This window comes from Symphalangus syndactylus, chromosome 10 (genome assembly GCF_028878055.3).
Source record: "Symphalangus syndactylus isolate Jambi chromosome 10, NHGRI_mSymSyn1-v2.1_pri, whole genome shotgun sequence".
Classification (NCBI taxonomy): domain Eukaryota; kingdom Metazoa; phylum Chordata; class Mammalia; order Primates; family Hylobatidae; genus Symphalangus; species Symphalangus syndactylus.
In genome coordinates this window covers 67,576,989-67,596,016 of record NC_072432.2, presented here as the reverse complement: position 1 = coordinate 67,596,016, position 19,028 = coordinate 67,576,989, and the positions used below count along the sequence as shown (strand labels likewise).

At 38.5% G+C, this 19,028-nt stretch overlaps 1 protein-coding gene across 1 annotated transcript; it reads left to right on the top strand.

Moving 5' to 3' along the window:
* The first annotated feature begins 721 nt into the window (after positions 1–721).
* On the top strand, positions 722–18,210 carry ENAM (enamelin). The gene is made up of 8 exons (XM_055297386.2): positions 722–835; positions 3,052–3,120; positions 3,242–3,286; positions 4,044–4,085; positions 5,700–5,960; positions 7,223–7,285; positions 9,202–9,255; positions 13,406–18,210. The coding sequence occupies exons 1-8, from the start codon at positions 782–784 to the stop codon at positions 16,244–16,246; spliced, it is 3,429 nt and encodes a 1,142-aa protein (XP_055153361.2). The 5' UTR covers positions 722–781; the 3' UTR covers positions 16,247–18,210.
* The last annotated feature ends 818 nt before the right edge of the window (positions 18,211–19,028 follow it).

Here is a 19,028-nt window from a genome sequence, read left to right as displayed (position 1 = left end):
CCAAGCTTTCTGACAAGGAGGAATCTTTTTATTTTGAGTCTTTTTGATACTGAACATGATATCTGAGTGAAGAATTTTTGTTTTATTATTAAGAAATAAATGTGTCTTACTTCTTGAGATCTCCCTGGCTTCAGCAATTTGTAGTTATTTCCACTATAGACCATTAAGAATATATTTCAAAGGCAAGCTAACAAAGTTCAAGTAAAAATTATTTTTTATATATTACAGCTTCTAATTGGCATTGGGTGAGTATTAGAGATTATCAACATAAATTACATATAGTGTCAGATAATGAATTTAATTCATAGATGTCGGTTAATTCTCCTTATTGCATTCCTTGTTGTTGGTTGTATAATCGTTGTATGCAGACTAATCTTCTGATAAAACTTTAAACTCCTTGGTTTATTTGGTGTATTTGTTTTTCTTGTAAGTTTTTTCCAGCCTTCTTAGACCTCCTTTACTACTGTGACTTTGTACATTTCCCCATAGTGAAGTCTAGTTTTGTCAACATTGCCCTAGAAGTATCTCAAAATACAGTGCCTGTGTCATTTCCTCTCTGATTTAGCTTTCATCCTACTTTTAAAGCAACAGAAGATTAAACTTGATTTTGTGGCCCCCTAATACAGGTATGACTGGATAAAATAATTAACATGACAAGTGCTGCCTTAGAACTGAAGCTTTGCTATTCATTTCATTTATTTGTTCCATTTCTATATTTTAGTTTCTCCTCAGGCTAAAGCTGTATTTTTCTTAAAGGCTTATAAAAATTTTGCTGAAAAACATGTTGGTGCTTCGGTGCAGGCTTGGAACCTCTTTTCCTGAACTAGATAACTCGGTGAGTACTTTTGTTTATTGTTGCCAATACATACATATTCTCAAACTAGATACTGTCAGAAATACGCTTGAGAGGGCCAAACGCTACTGACATGTATCAGAAGAATTAAAGAGCATCTGCTTTCACAGATGGAATGGAAGAAGAACTTACACAGTCATTGTACTTTGTGGCAATCATTATGAGTGTTACTTTCAACTCAAAAAATAACTAATTATAGACTTTAATCACCAACTTTTAGAGATGGAAGGGATCTCAGTCATCCAACATAATATATTAATTTTACAAAAGAGAAAATGAGTTTTCTATTTGCAAATATAAAGGCTACATATATTATCAAGAATCACTGTGACAGCCACTAGAGAGATGAGATGAATGATTAAGCAAGGCAGAAATTAACCATCCAAAAGCACCCTCAAATCTTGGGCCATAATCTTAGAAACATTTAGCAAAGAAAGCTTTCACCAGTATTCTCTTTATTAGTTTCCACATATTGTTGTAACCTATACTAAACACACTTAGATTCAGCTGTTATTTTTCATTCTCTATGATGTTCTAACTCTGAAAATCTTTAAATAGTAGGAAAGGTATTTACATACTACTGCTTCCTTTGTTTAATTACATTCTGCCAATTTTTCTAATATATGAAAGATAACTGATTACACCCCCAATTTAGGAAAATGTCCATTATAAAAATGCTGAAGCGTCATTTATGTTGCTCCTATAGGAAGTAAACAGAAGGGTGAGCATTGTCTCCAATTATGCCAGTTAGATTTTATGTCCAGAAAAGGAAGAAAGAACGAAAGGAATGAATAACAACTGGGTGTCTACATGTTGGTTACTCTGCTAGGAAATGGGCTATATCTGATATACAATGAAAATGAATCATTCTGATTAAAACCTTTTATTTTCCTCTATTGTATATGCAAATAGAAAGTTTTCTTAAGAAATTACTCAAGTAAATGTTTCAGAATAAACCTTGTTCGAAGATGTAAATACAAGACTTAATTTTACAAGTCTTTCATAATTAACTAGAGTGGGATAAATGAATGAACCCTGTCAAAAACAGTCTCCAAACTTCATACATAAGTCTATATGTTTAATCAAGGTATCTAATAAAGAGATAAATTTACTATTCTGCCTATTTCCTACTTCTTCCTATTTTCCTAACCATCTTAGAGCGTAAGTGATTTTTTTTTTTTTTTTTTTTTTGAGACAGGGTCTCACCCTGTCGCCCAGGCTGGAGTGCAATGGCACGATCTTGGCTCACTGCAACCTCCTCCTCCTGGGTTCAAGCGATTCTCCTGCCTCAGCCTCCCAAGTGGCTGGTATTACAGGTGTGAGACATCACACCCGGCTAATTTTTGTATTTTTAGCAGAGACAAGGTTTCACCATGTTGGCTCAGCTGGTCTCGAGCTCCTGACCTCAAGGGATCCGCCCCCCTCAGCCTCCCAAAGTGCTGGGATTAAGGCGTGAGCCACCACGCCTGGCCACATAAGTGATTTTTAAAGGAAGTGATGATGATAATAATAGTAATAATAATAGGAACAATAGAGGAAACCAGGAAAAAAATAAGATTCTGAATATTCCAGTTTACTTAGTCTCTAACAAAAGTTTCAAGGTGGAAAAATTATTGCCCCATCCTCTCACACCAAATTTTCTTCTTATTCATTACTATTGTTCTTTCATGTAAATGATTTCATGTAAATCAAAATAATTACAGAATATTATCTATAATATCTTAGAAAGTAGCACAAAGTTTTGATTTTGGAGTGTGCCCTCCTTGAAACTGAGATTATTCTGTACAATGAATGTAGTTGGACATCACTATTCCTTTATAAATCAACTAGTAACTAGAAACTCAAACCCATCAATATTCCTATTTTGGGGATAACCTCCTAATTTCTAATTTTCACATTCTGGTGCTATGAAATCTCTCTCTTTCTCTCTCTCTCTCTGTCTCTCTCTCTTTCCCTGTCTCTCTCTCTCACGCACACACTCTTATATTTCCCTTTAATCTGACTCTTTTGGCAGCTTGAAAAGTACCAGGTGATAACTATCTAATAGTTTCTAGACATAAAATAAAAATGGCAGCAGGGGCCCCATCCATTTCCATACTCTCCTTGACAGACAAGTAGGCTAGTACCTAGATAAGTGCAGAGTGCCCTAAGCATACTTATTTCACAGACCAAAAATAAAAATCAGTTTTTTATTCTAGGCACCAAAAGGAAAAATGAAGATTCTCCTGGTCTTCCTAGGGCTTCTTGGTAATTCTGTTGCTATGCCAGTGAGTATTTTTTAAATGTTAGCTCTTCTCTTTGTGTTCCGTCGTTGCATAGCTTAGAACAATTGCTGAGCTTATTTCAACTGATGTTCTGCATTTGTCACTGACATTCTCTTACTTCCAGATGCACATGCCCCGAATGCCTGGATTTAGCAGTAAAAGTGAGGAGGTATGTATGTTCAATCTCAGAGGAAAAGTTATCCAGAGTCCTACCCTACACGTTTACTGAAAAGGAGAATATTGGAAAATTGTCTGATATATAATATTTCTTATGAAAGAGGTAAAAAAAGGGAGAGTTGAAAGTCTTAAACTCTCAAATCGAGGCAAAGTAGTAATTTCCCCAGCCATCAGCCTACCTGTGTACTTCAGTGTTCCTTTTCAAGGTAAATGTGGATTTGTGTTAAAATCTAGTTGATGCTACCTTATCTGCTAAGTTTTTTAGGTAGCAAAAGTGACCAGTTGTACCAAGGGTTATTAGAAAGTAGATGCTTAAAAACAGAAATATCTTTCACATGACTCATATCCCAGATCATTAATCAAATTCAATACATATCAGAAAGATGAATCATCTTGTCACATAATTCTCATGTTCTCAAATCCTGAACTCTAAAAGAATAGAACAGAACATTCAAAAACTTTACAGTAGACCAGATTTTTATTTTCTATGATTCTTTATTGATTCTTCTCAAAATAAAATTCTGACTTAAAAGTTAAAGTGCCTGAGAAGCTTCTTTAATTGTACACTTACTTAAAATTCAAGCATAAGTAGTAAAAGGTAATATGACTGTTGTGCATTAAAATCAGAAATTTTTACACTGGGAAGTTCTAAGGTTAAAAAAAGAAATTTTACTGATTTCTTACGATTTGTGCATTGATTTAATAAAAGTTTCACTTTGTATCACATTAATGGATTCCTTTGGTTGCAGATGATGCGGTATAATCAATTCAACTTTATGAACGGCCCACATGTAAGTTTTTCTTTATGTTATTTCTGATGATTTCTTGTTTATCTAGATAACTCCATTATAAAGTTTGCCTTAGCCAATAGAGACACCAATCCACATGTTTTAAGTATAATGTAATCATTACAAAAGTTTCAAGGTGGAAAAATTATTGCCCCATCCTCTCACACCAAATTTTCTTCTTATTCATTACTATTGTTCTTTCATGTAAATCAAAATAATTATTAATTAGAAATGCTATTTATTTGAGACTGAGTCTCAAATGTATAGTCAAGAAGAGATGGTTCTGGGAAAATATCACATAAGATGTCACAAATAATGACAATAAAAATAACATAGTAAGTATTGGTGAGGGGTAAATTTTACTTGGATTATCTTGAAAGATAACACTACAGTTATGAAGCAAGTTTTATGTTATTTAAATAAATATAGGTTATTCTTGTCATTGTATGCTAATTGTCAGAACAGACAAATCAAGTATCAGGTGGTTCTTTGGCACAATTTTTCTGGTAAAATTGTATGTTAGCACAGTAACACTACACATCACTTTTGATTTCCGTGGAATGATCATGAGGGCCATTTTGAGGGGAAAATCAAGGACTACATCCATTTTTTTGTAACCCTTTTTATCCAAGTCATTCTCTTTTAAAGCTCTTTGCCTAAAATAATCATTGTAAATTTTCTCTTCCTCAACTTTTGATTGGCTCAACTTTTTCATACCCTTGTTTTTAGTTTTAGTGACTTTGCCTGTGATTTGAAATTTTTACCAACTTAGTTGTCATTAAATCCTGTGTCTTAGTGCAATATTTGCAATTTTGAATTTCATCAATCCACAAAGCGTGGGTACATCATCCAATAGACAGCAAGAGACTAATTAATGAAGACTGGGGATAGAGACAGGTGTTAAACCAGGGAGGAAATATCTGAATGAGAACTGATGTTGCAAGACTGATCATTCATAAATTATCATAAATTTAGAAATTAGCATTTTTATAAATTATCATAAATTTCTAAATTAACATTTTTAGATTATAACTACTTTTGCTTCCCTGCCCAACCTTGTAATTGTGGCAATTCCGATAACAAAAATAGATTTAATGAGGATCCACCTGTAACCAAGAAACATAGACACCATATAAGTGTGTTTACACAGACTGAATTTTTATCCTCTTTTTTCCTTTTTTTCTTGTTTTTTATTTTTTGCTTTACAGTCTCACTTCCTTTATCTTATTTTTGTTTTTTTCTCTTCTTCATCCAGCCTTATAACAAATCACATGGGTTCTGAATACGACATTAAATCTTCTGTAACCTGACTTGTATACTTCTGACCTGAGTTAGGGTTTCAGAGTTAGAAAATCATCAGTCAAACTCTTAAACTGAGATTTCCCACCTAATTCTGCCTTTTGGTTTGTTTTGGTTGTTTGGCTTTCTAGAAGACTGAAGTTCATTCTGTAAGACAATGTGTAAGAAAATTCTAACTAAAGATCTTGAAGCTTCCATAGTTAAGTTCCACAGGACTTTTAAGCTCTTTGGCTGAGTTTTAGAAGCTGACATTAGAGGATGGAGAGAGCCTGAATCTCAGCTCTATTATGATTTCACTATTATTTGCTACCCTTTCAGATGGCACACCTGGGGCCTTTCTTTGGAAACGGTCTCCCTCAGCAATTTCCACAGTACCAGATGCCCATGTGGCCTCAGCCACCACCCAACACATGGCACCCACGGAAATCCTCAGCACCCAAACGTCATAACAAGACTGATCAGACCCAAGAAACCCAGAAACTCAACCAGATTCCATCAAAAAAGCCACCACAAAAGCGGCCTTGGAAGCAGCCATCACATACTCCAGCTCAGCCTGAAGAGGAAGCTCAGCCACCTCAGGTGAGACTTGCACAGAAAAATTCCATATCTGTAAATGGCCTCGGAGAGATTTGGAGGGCCATGCCACCCCCATATACACACTTCAATACAGGTACTCTGTTGCAATACCAATGTTCGTTTTGACATGCATCCAAAACTGCATGGCAAGTGAACTCCAATCTTGTTTGGTTTAAATTACCCAAATACTGTTGCCTTTTAAAAGCTCCTTTTAAATTACAGAGACAATATGGTATAATAATATGAGCACTAATCTAACAGTCGAGAATCAAAGGTTCAAGTCCTATGCCTAGTCCTTATTAGTCATATGATATTGAACAAGTTACTTCACCTTTCTAGGTTCCATTTCCCCATGAGTAAACTAAATGGTTTCCAAGTTTCATCCAGATCTGTGCTTTGATGCTCTAAAATATTGCTCTTAAATTAACGTGGCTTCCGGTACTAGTATGACATAAGGTAAGAAGATGAGCAAATGGTTTCTCAAGATCTCATCCAGTGTGGAGGGAGCTTCAAAAATACTGGCTTTTAGGCCGGGCACGGTGGCTCACACCTGTAATCCCAACACTTTGGGAGGCCAAGGTAGGCAGATCACCTGAGGTCAGGAGTTCGAGACCAGCCTGGCCAACATGGTGAAACCCTGTCTCTACTAAAAATACAAAAAGTAGCTGGGCTTGGTGGTGCACGCCTGTAATCCCAGCTATTGAAGAGACTGAGGCAGGAGAATCGCTTGAACCTGGCAGGCAGAGGTTGTAGTGAGCCAAGATCACGCCACTGCACTCCAGCCTGGGCAACAAAGCAAGACTCTGTCTCAAAAAAATAAAAAGAAAATACTGGCTTTTGGTCAGTTAACACTTATTATCAGACACTATTACAGATGTAGGGCACACAAAATTGAATGAAAAGACACTCCTGGATTGGAATCCTGGCTTCAATCATTTACGAGCAATGAGATTTTGGGCAAGTGACCAAACTTCTCTGAACTTCATGTTCTTAGTAAAATGGGAATAGTAATAGTTTATATCTTCTATGGTTATATGAGGATGAACTGAGTTTAACAATATAAAATGCTTAGCACAGAGCCTGGAATGTGTGTCCAATAATACTAATTGTTATTATCATTATCGTCTTTGCCCTATAAAAAACACACAGTTTAATGCAAAGGGAGATGTAGACTCCCAAGTTTCCATTGTATTTAGTTAGTTTCCTTCATTTTTTTATGTATTCTTTTCAATACCACATCACTCTGATTCTTTCTTTCTGTCTAGGCATTCCCACCATTTGGAAATGGGCTATTCCCCTATCAACAACCACCATGGCAAATTCCACAGGTGAGAAATTTTTTTTTCTTTACACTATAAGTGAAAAATAATATTAGTATGTTATAATTTAACATACTCTACCATATATTGGTATACCATACTATACCATATAGGAATACCATATACCATATACCAATCAGTAGATGGTATGAAACAAAACCAGCACATCAGTAATCATGCAGAAAAAGAATGGAGAATTTTTTGAATTTCATACTCAGACAAATTGGTGACATAAATACAACCTAAATTACCAGATACTAATAACTCAGCTAATAAATTAATTTTAAAAGGTTGTACTGCTTCATTACTATTTCCCCACATCCTTAAGAAAGTTTTAAAAAAACACACAAATTATCTTCATTTAATGTAATGGGGAAACTGGGACACAGGACAAAATGGAGTTTGAAAACCATAGGGTGAGCCATGATTAGACTAAGACATTTTCATCCTATCTTACTGTTTCTAGCCACAGATATATCATTATAAAGAATCTTGGGGCTGGGCAAGGTGGCTCACCTCTGTAATCCCAGCACTTTGGGAGGACAAGGTGGGTGATCACTTGAGGTCAGGAGCTCAAAACCAGCCTGGCCAACATGGTGAAACCCCATCTCTGCTAAAAATACAAAAATTTGCCAGGCATGGTGGTGCACGCCTGTAATCCCAGCACTTTGGGAAGCCAAGGCAGGCAGATCACCTGAGGTCAGGAGTTCGAGACCAGCCTGACCAACAAGGTGAAACCCTGTCTCTACTAAAAATACAAAAATTAGCTGGGCGTGATGGCAGGCACCTGTAATCCCAGATATTCAGGAAGCTGAGGCAGTAGACTCACTTGAACCCAGGAAGCAGAGGTTGCAGTGAGCTGAGATCATGCCATTGCACTCCAGCCTAGGTGACAGAGCGAGACTCCGTCTCAAAAAAAAAAAAGAGTCTTGCAAAATATTATTTACAAGAAGCCTCAAAGAATCTTAAACGTTTAAAATCATTAAAATAAAAGATAATATTGAAATTGCATCATAGGCATTAAAAATACGAATGGCAAAATAAAATTTTTGAACTAAAGAAAAGTTAATGGTCAGTTGCTGCTAAACAAACAAAACAACAGGAAATATTTGTTGACTGTTCATTCCGCTATGACGTAGGTTTTCCTTGTCTACAACTCTATAACCAAGAAGGCTTTTTATCAATGAGGAACAATTCATTTTAAGGAGTAAGAGTTCCTTACATTTCTCCTCCCTAAAAGAGTGACTTCCTTTTACTGGCTATGCTGAACTAAGGAAATTAAGGCAGTACAAGGTAAAGATTTTAAAAACAGATAAACATGATTCTCATGCTGAAGTAACTATTAATCTTATCTACATAAAACTTGAGAGGCAGAAACTCAGCCTCCAAGTTTGATTAGGAGAATTAAGTCAAATAAAAATATCATAGTAATAATCCAAGGATTGTCCGTTTGCAGTTTGTCTCCCTAAACACAAAGCCACATTTTAAAAATAACATCGTTACTTAATCTCTATTATTAGATGTTCTAATATGGATACTTAGATTCTAACAGCACTCAAATTTCTCTCTCTCACCCTCTCTCTCTGTATGTGTGTGCATGGTGTGTGTTTGTTGGGGGTTGTGGAGGGTGTGTTTTTGAGTGTTAGAGGTGGTAAGGAGGATTGCCAGGAGATGCAGCCATACAGTGTTTTAAGTAGGATAATCTAGGATCCAGCTGAAGCCTTTGTATTTACCAGTATTCACTGTTAGAACATAATTCTTAGCAGCTGGACTGTGAGAGCTAATAACTCAAACGCTAAAAGCTCAGAGTACTAACTGAGCTCAATCATTGACTTGAGCTATTTTTAGGCACTCTGAGTCTTACAAACAAATGGCGTCATCGAAAGTGGTTTTCTCCTGTGTTCACTGTGTTTTTCACTTCTCAGAGGTTACCGCCGCCAGGTTATGGACGCCCACCAGTCAGCAACGAAGAAGGGGGGGTAAGTACAAGTAAAACTATATTCTCCACTAGAAATTACAATCCATTCGCCCCTGCTTTTTTATCCACATCTAATAAGGAAGTTAAAATCCAGCACATGAACCTGTAGCTCAAGCTTCCGTGAATTTTAGAAAATAAAAAAGTGAAACAAATCAAGCTAGTGGTCCAAAGATTGATGCTGGACTCCAGACAGTGATAAACAGAAAAAGAAGTAAGAGTTTCTTAGAATGTTATCCTCAAGAGGAAATTAAGTGATATCTAACTTCCTGATTATATTAATACAAATAAATTGAAGCCAAGAAAAGATCAATTACTACCCAATTTCACTTTTAAGTTACTGGATAAACTGAACCCAGAACGCAAGTCTTCTGTTACTCTGCTCAATGGCCTTTTTACTATACCACACTAGGAGAAGAACCAAATGTATATCACAGAGTGATATACTCTTAATATTCCAGCGCTATGTCATCTAAAAAGTCATTTTAGTGATTGTGGCATAGCACCCCACCCCCCTGGAGCTTACTTCTTTTTCCCTAAATATGTGATATGTCCTCAGTGAACTGTGGTAACTTAATAGCTTGACTGGGGAGTGGGGGACAGATTGTTCTTTTTTTTTTTTTTTTTTTTTCTGAGACAGGTGGGAGATCACTTGAGCCTTGGGGGTGGAGGTTGCAGTGAGCCATAGCACCACTGCACTCCAGCCTGGGTGACAGAGCGAGACTATCTCAAACAAAAGAGAGGTTGGCATTACCTGCTCTAAGAGGTCCCTTTCAGCTTTAAGATTATGTATATACACATTTTGTAAGTAAGTCTTTTCATCTCCCACAATCTATTGTTAGCATGGCAGCCAGAGTGACCCTGTGAAAACAATAGTCTAATCTTGTTCCTCCTCTGTTCAGTCGCTGCAATGACTGCCAATTTCTGTTCTTTCTTTTCTTTCATTTTTTTTCTTTTTTTTTTTTTTTTTTTGTAAGACAGAGTCTCGCTCTGTCACCCAGGCTGGAGTGCAGTGGCATGATCTCGACTCACTGCAACCTCCACCTTCTGGGTTCAAGCAATTCAATTCTCATACCTCAGCCTCCCGAGTAGCTGAGATTACAGGTGTGTGCCATCACACCTGGCTAATTTTTGTATTTTTGTAGAGATGGGGTTTCACCATGTTGACCAGACTGGTATCGAACTCCTGGCCTCAAGTGGTCTAGCCACCTCAGCCTCCCAAAGTGCTGGGATTACAGGCGTGAGCCACCGCAACTGGCAGAGATTGTTCTTAAAATAACATTGAAGATTACTGTGTCAGTAATGGTATAAGGCGCTCTCAAATATATCATGAAATAACCCCAAATAAAAATGATTCAGATAATTGTATGCAACCTAGAAACTGGCACTTCTAATTTTCATATAAGTAACATAAGAAAGGAAGCAGAAAGATCCAAGCAGTTACCATAGGCTTTAAGAAGCCTGTATGTAGGCCAGGCACGGATGGCTCACACCTGTAATCCCAGCACTTTGGGAGGCTGAGGCAGGTGGATCACTTGAGGTAAGGAGTTTGAGACCAGCCTGGCCAACATGGTGAAATCCCGTCTCTACTAAGTATACAAAAATTAGCCGGGTGTGGTGGTGCTGGCCTGTAATCCCAGCTACTGTGGAGCCTGAGGCAGAAGAATCGCTTGAACCCAGGAGGGGAAGGTTGCAGTGAGCTGAGATCACAGCATTGCACTCTAGCCTAGGCAACAGAGTGAGACTCAGTCTCAAAAACCAAAAAAGGAAAGAAATCTGAATTTAGATAGGCACAATGGCTCACACCTGTAATCCCAACACTTTAAGAGGCTGAGACAGGAGGATCACTTAAGCCCAGGATTTCAAGACCAGCCTGGGCAACATAGGGAGAATAAAATAAATGTTAGGCGAATGTGGTGGCATGCGTCTGTGGTCCCAGCTACTCAGGAGGCTGAAGTGGGAGGATCACTTTAGCCTGGGAAGTCAAGGCTGCAGTGGGTCCTGATCTTGCCACTGCACTCCAGCCTGGGCAACAGAGAAAAACCCTGTCTCAAAAACTAAGATGTCTGTATTGTACCTCTTGAGGGCACTACCTGATTTCCTGCATGATCTTGGGAGATATTTCCTTGCCTGTCTTTCTCATCTCCATCCACAAATGGGGATTAAAATACTTTTTCTTTATATTGCATTTGTTTTAAAAAGAAAAATCAAATGATCTAAATGCCACACAAATGTCTAACATACTGACTGAGTTCGTGATGATTAAATCATTCATTAAATGAAAATTTATTAAGAACATCTCACTCTCCTTGGTACTGGAAAACAAGGATGAGAAGCATAATGTTTTCATTCAAAACCTTCACATGGGAGAATTAAATGGAAGAATCCCAGGAAAATAGGAAACTGAAATTCAGTGGGATGATTATGATGACAGAAATCTGTACTGCTGTGGACTCCTAGGAATAGGACCTAATTCTGCCCATGGAAGTCAAGACACAGAAGGTAGAAGTCAAACTGAGCTCTGAAGCATGAGTCAAATTTGCCAGGAGGAATAAATGTGTCCGTGGAAGAAGTTTTAATATGAATAAGCCATATGCAAAGGCACTGAAACATAAAAAGAATAGAGAACCCAGAGAATTCAGAGTAGTTGTGATCTGCAACTGCATAAAGTGCAAAGGGGAGGAAATGAGGCTGAATGTAATAGTTATAGCCCAGATTCTTATAAAAAATGGTATTATTATTATATAATATATAACACTTTTTAGGCACTTACTAAGTACCAGGCACTGAGCTGTACTTACTTTGTCTCATTTGGCCCTCATGACAACCTATGAGGTAGACGTTATTTTATTATCATCTCCATATTACAAATGAATAAACCAAGGTTAGCCCAGAGTCATAGTACTAATACTGGTGGAATGGGGATTTTAATGCACATCTATCTAGAGCCCCACTGTTTAGCAGCATGTTGTACTGCTTTGATGTTATGTTAAGGGATTTAGAGTTTATTTTGTAAAGGAGAATTTTAAATACAAATTTAAAGAGGAAAGGGGCCAAATTTCCATATACCCACTCTCAGCCTCTACTACTCTGATGGCAGTGCAGAAGCAAGATTAAAGGAAAGCAAGACTGCATCCAGAGTAGCCAGTAAGAAAACTACTGTAACAGTTCAGGGGTACTGTGGATTAAGGAAGTGGGAATAAGGATGAAAGTTTAGATTTTATAGGACCTGATTATTAATAGTCTGGAGTACTAAGAGAGAGCAGAAACTTGAGAAACTGTACAGATAGTGGTGAATGTTGCTTAAATATAGAACATCGGAGGAGGAGATTTCGCGGGAGATGAGCCCAGTTCTGGGTGCATTCAGTTGGAGGTACTCATGAAATCTTTAGTGGAGATGTTTTGCTGCCTCAACCTTGGGTGAGAGTGTTGTGGGTTAGAATTATGCCTTTGGGAGTTGTTAGCAATGTATGCCTATTGAAAGCATGGGCTGATGCAACAGAATTCTTTTTTTTTTCTTTCTTTTATTTTTTTATTTTTATTTTTATTTTTTTTGAGATGGAGTCTCGCTGTCACCACGCTGGAATGCAGTGGCACGATCTGGGCTCATTGCAACCTCCACCTCCTGGGTTCAGGCGATTCTCCTGCCTCAGCCTCCTGAGTAACTGGGACTACAGGCGCGTGCACAACCATGCCCAGCTAATTTTTGTATTTTTAGTAGAGACAGGGTTTCACCATGTTGGCCAGGATGGTCTCGAACTCCTGACCTCGTGGGTCCGCCTGCTTCGGCCTCCCAAAGTGCTGGGATTACAGGCGCAATAGAATTCTTAAAAGAGGTATGTAAAAACAGAACAGAAAAATTAGGAGGATGGAGGATGAAATCATTAAAAACAAAACAAACAAACAAAAACCCTCAGATGTATAAGGCCTAAAAAGAGAAAGCTGAGCAGTGGTCAGAAAAAAATACCAGGAGAGAGAACCAGAAATTGTATGGTCATGGAAACCAAGGAAGAATCAAATTGAAAGAAAGTAAAGCTAATGATGTTAAAAGAAACATGTGGCTGATAAGATTTCCCTGTTATACTAAAAAATTCCAAACAACACCATGGTGGGAAACAAAGGGTAATTATTGATTTCCATTTTCTTTCCTACAGAATCCTTACTTTGGATATTTTGGATATCATGGCTTTGGGGGTCGCCCTCCTTATTATTCAGAAGAAATGTTTGAACAAGATTTTGAAAAACCCAAAGAAGAAGATCCTCCTAAGGCAGAAAGTCCAGGCACAGAACCCACAGTTAATTCAACAGTCACTGAGACGAATTCTACCCAACCAAATCCTAAAGGGAGTCAGGGAGGAAATGACACCAGCCCCACAGGAAACAGTACCCCAGGACTAAACACTGGGAACAACCCTCCAGCTCAAAATGGGATTGGCCCACTCCCTGCAGTCAATGCTTCAGGCCAGGGAGGGCCAGGAAGTCAAATCCCATGGAGACCAAGTCAGCCAAATATTCGTGAAAATCATCCAAATCCTAATATAAGAAATTTTCCTTCAGGAAGACAGTGGTATCTCACTGGTACTGTCATGGGGCACAGACGGAATGGGCATTTTTACAGAAATCAACAATTTCAAAGGGGTCCTCAGTGGAACTCCTTTGCTTGGCAAGGTAAACAAGTAGTTCATCCAGGAAATCCAGTTTATCACAAAGCTTACCCTTCTACTTCAAGAGGCAATTATCCCAATTATGCAGGAAATCCAGCAAATCTCAGAAGAAAGCCTCAGGGGCCAAATAAACACCCCGTAGGAACTAATGTTGCCCCACTGGGTCCCAAACATGGCCCTGTTGTTCGCAATGAAAAAATCCAAAATCCAAGGGAGAAGCCCCTGGGTCCAAAAGAACAAATAATAGTTCCTACAAAGAATCCAACCAGCCCCTGGAGAAACTCTCAACAGTATGAAGTTAATAAATCAAATTATAAACTGCCTCACTCTGAGGGTTATATGCCAATCCCAAATTTTAATTCTGTCGATCAACATGAAAACTCCTATTACCCAAGAGGAGATTCCAGAAAAGTCCCAAATTCTGATGGACAAACCCAAAGCCAGAATTTGCCCAAAGGGATTGTTTTATGGTCAAGAAGGATGCCATATGAATCAGAAACTAATCAGCCAGAATTAAAGCACAGCTCATATCAGCCTGCTGTATACCCTGAGGAAATCCCTTCTCCTGCAAAAGAACATTTTCCTGCTGGAAGAAATACTTGGGACCACCAAGAAATCTCTCCACCTTTTAAGGAAGATCCAGGGAGGCAAGAAGAACGTTTACCCCATCCTTCTGATGGCTCTAGAGGAAGTGTTTTCTACCCTGAATATAACCCATATGATCCCAGGGAAAACTCACCATACTTTAGAAGCAATACATGGCATGAGAGAGATGATTCTCCCAATACTATGGGGCAAAAAGAAAGTCCACTCTACCCCATAAATACCCCAGACCAGAAGGAGACAGTCCCTTATAATGAAGAGGACCCAACTGATCCAACTGGAGATGAAGTCTTTCCTGGACAAAATAGATGGGGTGAAGAGTTGAGCTTCAAAGGAGGCCCAACAGTTAGGCACTATGAAGGTGAACAATATACCTCAAATCAGCCAAAGGAATATCTTCCCTATTCTTTAGATAATCCATCAAAACCAAGGGAGGATTTTTATTATAGTGAATTCTACCCATGGAGCCCAGATGAGAATTTTCCATCATATAATACAGCTCCTACTATGTCACCACCTATAGAGAGCAGGGGCTACTATGTTAATAATGCTGCTGGACCACAAGAAAGCACTCTATTTCCTTCACGGAATTCCTGGGACCACAGGATACAAGCCCAAGGGCAGAAAGAAAGAAGGCCATATTTTAACAGAAATATCTGGGATCAGGCAACACATTTACAAAAAGCCCCAGCTAGGCCACCAGACCAGAAAGGTAACCAGCCCTATTCCAGTAACACCCCAGCTGGGCTTCAGAAAAATCCAATATGGCATGAAGGTGAGAATGTGAACTATGGCATGCAAATAACTAGGACGAATTCTCCAGAGAGAGAACATTCATCTTTCCCTGACTTCATCCCACAAAGTTACCCATCAGGTCAAAAAGAAGCACATTTATTTCACCTAAGCCAGCGAGGCTCTTGCTGTGCGGGTAGCTCCACAGGGCCCAAGGACAATCCACTAGCTCTACAAGACTACACTCCATCCTATGGTCTTGCACCTGGGGAGAACCAAGACACCAGTCCTCTGTATACAGAAGGTAGTCATACCAAGCAGACAAGACATATCATCTCCCCAACAAGCATCCTACCAGGCCAAAGAAACAGCTCAGAGAAGAGGGAAAGCCAAAACCCTTTTAGAGATGATGTGTCCACTCTGAGGAGGAATACACCATGTTCTGTAAAGAATCAACTGGGCCAAAAGGGAATTATGCCCTTTCCTGAAGCCAGTTCCCTTCAATCAAAGAATACACCTTGTCTCAAAAATGATCTTGGAGGAGATGAGAACAACATTCTGGAACAAATTTTGGAAGACAATCAGCTCAGTGAAAGAACTGTTGACCTTACTCCTGAGCAGCTTGTTATTGGTACACCTGATGAAGGCTCCAATCCAGAAGGCATCCAAAGTCAAGTCCAAGAAAATGAGAGTGAGAGGCAGCAACAAAGACCATCTAGCATTCTGCATTTGCCATGCTTTGGCTCCAAATTAGCAGAGCATCACTCTTCCACCACTGGAACTCCATCTAGCAGTGGAAGGCAAAGCCCATTTGATAGGGATTCAATTATGCCTACTGAAAATCCTAACACATTGGTTGAGTTAGCTACTGAGGAACAATTTAAGAGTATAAATGTAGACCCACTTGATGCAGATGAACATAGTCCATTTGAATTCCTTCAAAGAGGGACCAATGTACAGGACCAGGTACAAGACTGCTTACTACTTCAGACCTAGGGGTTATCTCAACCAAGCATTCTTGGGGAAAGAGAAATCACTGACATTCTATACCAATGGTTCCCCAAATTTTTTCCCCAAGACTTAATTAAGTATCTGACTGTCTTGGTGATCCTTAAGTTTTCTCCCCTCTCAGCAATAGGAGTAGCAACCCAGGTGGAGCTGAGATTAGGCCTCTGGGGATCACCAGATCTAGCACTTTCACAGATTAGTGCAGACCTTAAAAAAGCAAGAAGGCCATAACCATCCCTGCCTCGAAACTTGGAAGTCACTTGTCTGAGTTAGTTTCCTTTTGCTTGATGATTTCTTTTGCTCTCAAAGTTCCATACTTGCAAAATTGGTTTTTCAAGACTGAAAGGCAGATTAACTTTCCATTCTACATATGGAGATCCACACATCAGTATAGTCCTGATGCACTGTATGTTTTTTTCTTGTGTTGATCTTGTCAGGTTTTTTTCCTACTCAATATTCTCTTCAAGCATTTTTTTTCTTCAACTGCCACTCTCTTTACCTTTATCATTTCTTTTTCTTAGCTTTCTTCCTTCTTTTCTCTCTCCCTCAACCATTCTGTATTTAGCTTTCTATTCCTCATCTTTTTCTCTCTATATATCACATCTTACATATTAAGCTAGCTACTTTAACCATTACTAGTCTCTTCTTTATGTCTACCTCCTCCATTATGTCTTCCTCTCTTCCCACCTACCTGTTTTGTCTCCCAGTGTACCACTTGTCAACTAATCCCTCTCCTCTCTGACTCCTTTCTTCCCTTCAATTTATCTTTTTCCCTGTTACACCATTTTCATCTTAAGACTGCATGTCACTCTCTTCCTTTTTGTATCCACTCTCCAAATCGTACCCTAATTTTTTCTTGACCCAGCTTAACCATCATTATAGAATATATTTTGGAAATGGTAGACACTGATAGCTACTTTGTTTTTAGTTATCTTAGGGTCTCTACCAAGTAGACACAGTTCAGTTAGAGAGACGTATTTAAGGATAAGGGAAGGCAGGATACCCAGAACTAGCAGCCTAGGGCAAAGGCTTAGGAAGATGGAGAATGAGGAACTGAAGAAACTGCCGCTCTGAGACGGCACATCCAGGAAAAAAGACTAGGACTTGCCATACACTGCCAATTCATAATCCGCAGGATCTGTAGAAGACATTTTGGGAAACACTGTCTTAAATAAAAACTCAATGTTTAGTTGTTTTTTTTTACTAGTTCAGCATAAGGGATTCTACCAGTATGTGCTACTACTAACATTCTTCATGTCCATGCAGAATTACTTACAGACACTCTTTCTTGGTATCTTGAATAAATTGTGTAAATTATTTTGAAAAGTGGATATGTCTATATGCCTTGCTTATAATACATCAGGGATTATTATTATTATTAATAACATGTTGGCCTATTATCTGGATATCCCTTGCCTAGAGCAGGAAAAAAGTCTCAGAATTGCCTAAAAACATACTTTATAACTTTAAGAGATTTCTTAGGATAAATTTTCAGGGGCAGATTTCATAACAGGGTCTCAAAAATTTGGGGAAACACAACGTTGAAAACTTCCTGAGAAAAGGAATCTTGCCCTTGAATCTTCTGAAGTACCTAGCACAATGTCTTGAACATAGAGGCTACCCAATAAATATATATCAATTGATTTTTTAATGACTTTCAACACTCCCATGAAAACACCGTTGTCTGCTTTTCCTGAAAGGTGACTGTCTAGGATGCTGAATGAGCCACCACTCCGTAGCTTTATATATTCAACAACATTTCCATCATAGAATTGCAGCGTTAGAAGGGATCTTAGAGGTAGATTATCCAGGCCATCCCCTAGTGCTTACATTCCCCTCCCCCTGGCCAGTTTTATATTTTAATCACACATTGAAAAATTCATTAATTTATTCTGTATAAAACTGTCTTTTAAGAATTATCCTTTCAAAATAAAAATGTTATTGTTTCACTAGTTTATTTTTCCAAATGATTTTTTTGAAATCTCAATATGAGTACTTTCATTACAAGATACTCACTTCACATTTCACCAAAATGTATGGGTTCACATAATTCTTTTGGCAGATATATTGACATATCTGAATTTATGAGACACTGCTGCTTAAACTACCATCTGAGATCGCTGCAATGTAAAATGTAAAAAGTAAAGTGTAACACTCCCAAGCTATCTTAAGCATAAGTAAATATTTTTTCTAAAAATGTATAGTGTGACCAAAAGAACACATATTTTGAATTTGAAAACACACAGTAAAAAGAAGGGAAAACGTCTCTCCAGAAAATAACTGTTTTCTTTTTTTGTTTGTTTGTTTTTTGTTTTGAGACAGAGTCTTGCTCTGTTGCCCAGGCTGGAGTGCAGTGGCACCATCTCAGCTCACTGCAACCTCCACCTCCTGAGTTGAAACAATTCTCATGCCTCAGCCTCCTGAGTAGCTGAGATTACAAATGTGTGCCACCAGGCATGGCAAATTCTTGTATTTTTAATAGAGACAGGGTTTCATCATGTTGGTCAGGCTGGTCTCGAACTCCTGACCTCAAGTGATCCATCCACCTCAGCCTCCCAAAGTGCTGGGATTATAGGCGTGAGCACCGTGCCCGGCCCAGAAAACTCTTGATGTCATCAGCACAGGTATGCATTTGCAAGCCTGGATACCAGATATGAGTTCCTTACAGTAAAGAAATCAATTATTCTGTATGCTCTTGCTAAGTTATTGATAAAGCCTTTAAAGTCTGCTCTAAAGTTAAGGTGCACCCGGTGGATATGGGAGGCTCCAA